This window comes from Belonocnema kinseyi, chromosome 4 (genome assembly GCF_010883055.1).
Source record: "Belonocnema kinseyi isolate 2016_QV_RU_SX_M_011 chromosome 4, B_treatae_v1, whole genome shotgun sequence".
NCBI lineage: Eukaryota > Metazoa > Arthropoda > Insecta > Hymenoptera > Cynipidae > Belonocnema > Belonocnema kinseyi.
In genome coordinates, this window is record NC_046660.1 from 135,213,312 (window position 1) to 135,216,734 (window position 3,423).

The 3,423-nt window shown below is 35.1% G+C and overlaps 1 protein-coding gene across 1 annotated transcript in view; it reads right to left on the bottom strand.

Annotated features, from left to right (window-relative positions):
* The window catches only part of LOC117171121, a 259,952-nt gene that overhangs the window by 154,953 nt on the left and 101,576 nt on the right, over positions 1 to 3,423 (bottom strand). Inside the window, exons 3-5 of the mRNA XM_033358174.1 lie at positions 2,146 to 2,345; positions 1,259 to 1,487; positions 873 to 988 (exon numbers count right to left, since the gene is read on the bottom strand). Coding sequence (XP_033214065.1) covers positions 873 to 988; positions 1,259 to 1,487; positions 2,146 to 2,345 — 545 coding nt within the window. The remainder of the gene's footprint in view (positions 1 to 872; positions 989 to 1,258; positions 1,488 to 2,145; positions 2,346 to 3,423) is intronic.

The window sequence follows — 3,423 nt, forward strand, 5'->3', positions numbered from 1 at the left end:
TTGTGATTGCTAAGAAAATTGAAAATGATTTTTTAGTTTGAAAAATTAATTTTAAGTGAGTATTTAAAAAGATTTTAAAAATTAAAAAAAAAGGAATCAGGAGGATTTTAAGGCACTTTTTTTATTTTGCAGTTTTTTAATTTTAGGAAAAAAATCTAATTAACACAATAAATCAATTTTTAACCCAAAAGTTTACTTTTCAACAAAATTAATTAATTTTCTATCAAATAATTGTTGTTTTAATTAATACATGAAATAACATAACCTCAAAATATACGAATATCAAGAGGCGCGCGATCTATTCAAATCATGAGAATCGTCCGCATCGAAATCTGGAAATATTAAAATCCCAATCTCCTGAATTTATTTCAAAGCAGTTAGCTGTTAGCAGATAGATATATAAATAGAATCGACGAAGTGCTCCGACCGGCAATAGTGCATCTTCGAGTTTTCAAATTCAGAAGAGGAGAAATGGGTTGGGCGGGCAACTCAGTCATTTACAGCGTCTCCTACTATATTCACACGGACATAGCCCTGTCATAGTATTGGACCGCATCTCGTTTCAGATCTGGGATCACTGGTCAGAACAGCGGTCAATACAACCTTATTTCTGTCACTACATTTGTTGGACTCTCGCTGACACGCACGACCGTTCATACCGCGCTCCTGATTGGCCTAGCCATTTAAATTTTTTCTTTTTATACAGCCAAATAAGTCCGGAAATTTAATCCTGGGACTTCCTGTATATTGAACGACAGACGGTACCTTAAGCTATAGTTTCCTTCCTACTGATGTTACTCTTCCTCTGTTGATTTTTCCCCCCCACCCCCAAAAAAGGATATTTACAAGATTTTAATAAATAACAATAATACCTGCAGAGCTCCAGTGCTAAGATTTGAGTTTCCATTGCCAACGCTAGACTCATCGAAATCCCCAGTAGATTCCAAAGGTAAAGGAACTTGCACCGGAATTGCAGTATATGTGTGATCTTGAATCAGATATTTTATGTATATATATATATATATATACATCAAAAGGACTAGTAAAAGTGTCATTAAATAATTTTGTCAATAATTTTACAATAAAATTGCTCAAAGTTATTCAATAGATCCCGTGAATAATGACTAAAGCAACAAAGTGAAACTTTTATGTAATTAAATTAACTCTACTTCCATTAATCAATTATAAATTAAAAAGAGAGTGCTCACTCTCCATTCATAAGGTATTTTCAATACCAGTAGCAAGAATAGCAACTTACCATTAAGCTCTTGCTCTATTTGGTCACCAGATCCGTAAGCCTTTGAGGAATGTTTAAGCGTGGCTTCAAAATCACAGACAACATCACTTAAATCCAATCCTGATAAGTTATTGGTGTTACTGTCAGTTGCGAAACTTAACCTTGGTAAAGCTGTGAAATCACTATCAGAGATAACTGTTTCAGGTGATTTTAGACTCTCAGCTTTTGATTCAGGATAAGTAGGACTTACCTATGATAAAAAGTGATTTTACATGAAGGAGCATAACAATTAACGTCAAGGTATATTGATTGTGCTTATATAAAAGTAAATATTTCTCGAAAAAGAGCGATTCCTTTAGACTTCGTTGTCGCTAACGAAAACATTTATTTAACGTTTCAACAATAAATCCGAAAGTTAGTTAATTTTTGTAAAATCTGGTAAATTTACGGCGGTTACATTTCCGTTATATATTTTGTCTCCTATCGATGGTTTATTTAATCCCAATTGAAGAACGGAAAGCTAAACGGTTCTAAGTGTACTTTTTGATAAAATTGAGTTTTCGTCAACAATCGTACTTTCTCACTTTTTACACCTATTTTGGTGAAAATGTCAAGGTTTTGAAATTTTTACTCTAAAATTTAGTATTTAAATAGATGCCAATATTTTAAAAAATTCAAGAATTTAAACCCATTTATTTTTCCACGCAATAATTATTATTAAATTAATCCATCCACCAACAAAAAAAACGATAATGTACTCAATGGCTTGTGAATTCTTCCTGCAGAAAGCTTTCTGCTTCTACTGGTAAATTAGGATGATTGAACTTAGTACAGTTAAACTTTCCACGCTTCAATTGCAAATCAATAATATAGTGTATTTTTGAGTAAAAATAGAGTATTTTTCTTACTAGTCCGAGAAGAAACTCCATAGATTGACATTGTCTTCGTCGTGCTTTCTTTTTCCGTCTTTCGATAGCCAATCGATCCCCTGCACTTCCTGCTGCCACAGCTTTACAATAACGGACAAAATCTAAGTCAATGTGATAGCCATACGGACAGCAAATACACTTTGAACATGTAGAACCGGAAAAAACATTCTGCCGCCCTGCTAAAGAATAAATATTATTTTGCTTAACTAACTGAAGTCAAAAGTTAACAATATCAGCTTAACGGAACTTTTTAACAAGATTTTGAAAGTTTTTTTTAGTTCTTAGGATTGGGGCGACTCGAACAGAAACCCTTACAATTTCAGGTGGTTGACCATCCGAACGTCTGTCAAGATTTATATTCGTGGGTCATTTTTCGACCATACGTTTTAGGCATTCTTGGATGTTTTCGGACCTTACTCATTTGGACTTACTTTATGCATTTGAAATGATTCATTATTGAGAACTTTTCAAATCAATTTTCTTGACTAAACTTTGCTATACTTAATTTCCGTTCGGATAGGATCGGTTTCTATAGTCACCTCATAAATCTTTTTACTGAAAACTATTGGTCGTGTCCATGGTCGTATACAAAGGTCCGAGGGCGCTCGTCGTGGGGGATGCTCCCTTACGTAAGCCAAAAAGTTTGGCGATCCTGTTACCACGTGGCATAGTGCAGTAGTCGAGTAGTATAAAATTTGAAAATGTAAATACGTTTTCTAGCCTCAAAGTCGAAGTGACACTGACAAAAAAAGAATATTGATGCAGTCCACTGTAGATGCGCAATCTGTAGAAAAATGGCATTTGCGTGTTCGGTGCCCAAGTGGATAGCAAACAGTATCAAATTTAAAGGAAAAAGATCTAAGCTCAAAGTGCCCAGTGATCCTACCAGGTGTATACATATGAAACCGGTATTGCCATCTAGCGGCCAGTAGGCACACTTGTAGGCACTGTCGGAACTTACCATTTGTGCTAATTGGCGTATTGTCATCTGTCAACAATATCCAATACCAAACATTTCAAGTTTCATATGACATCGTGATTTTTTTCGCTCTTGAAAATGTCGAAATACGTGCCTTCAAACAACGATTTGCGGGGAGCATTAACTTTCTGTTTCCATTTGGGTAAATCGGCGATAGAATCTCAACGAATGCTTGCCGAAGCTTACGGAGAGCATACTCTTGGTCGAACGCAGTGTAATGAGTGGTTTAACAAGTTCAAAAGTGGCAATTTTGATGTGAGAAACGCTGACCGCGGCAA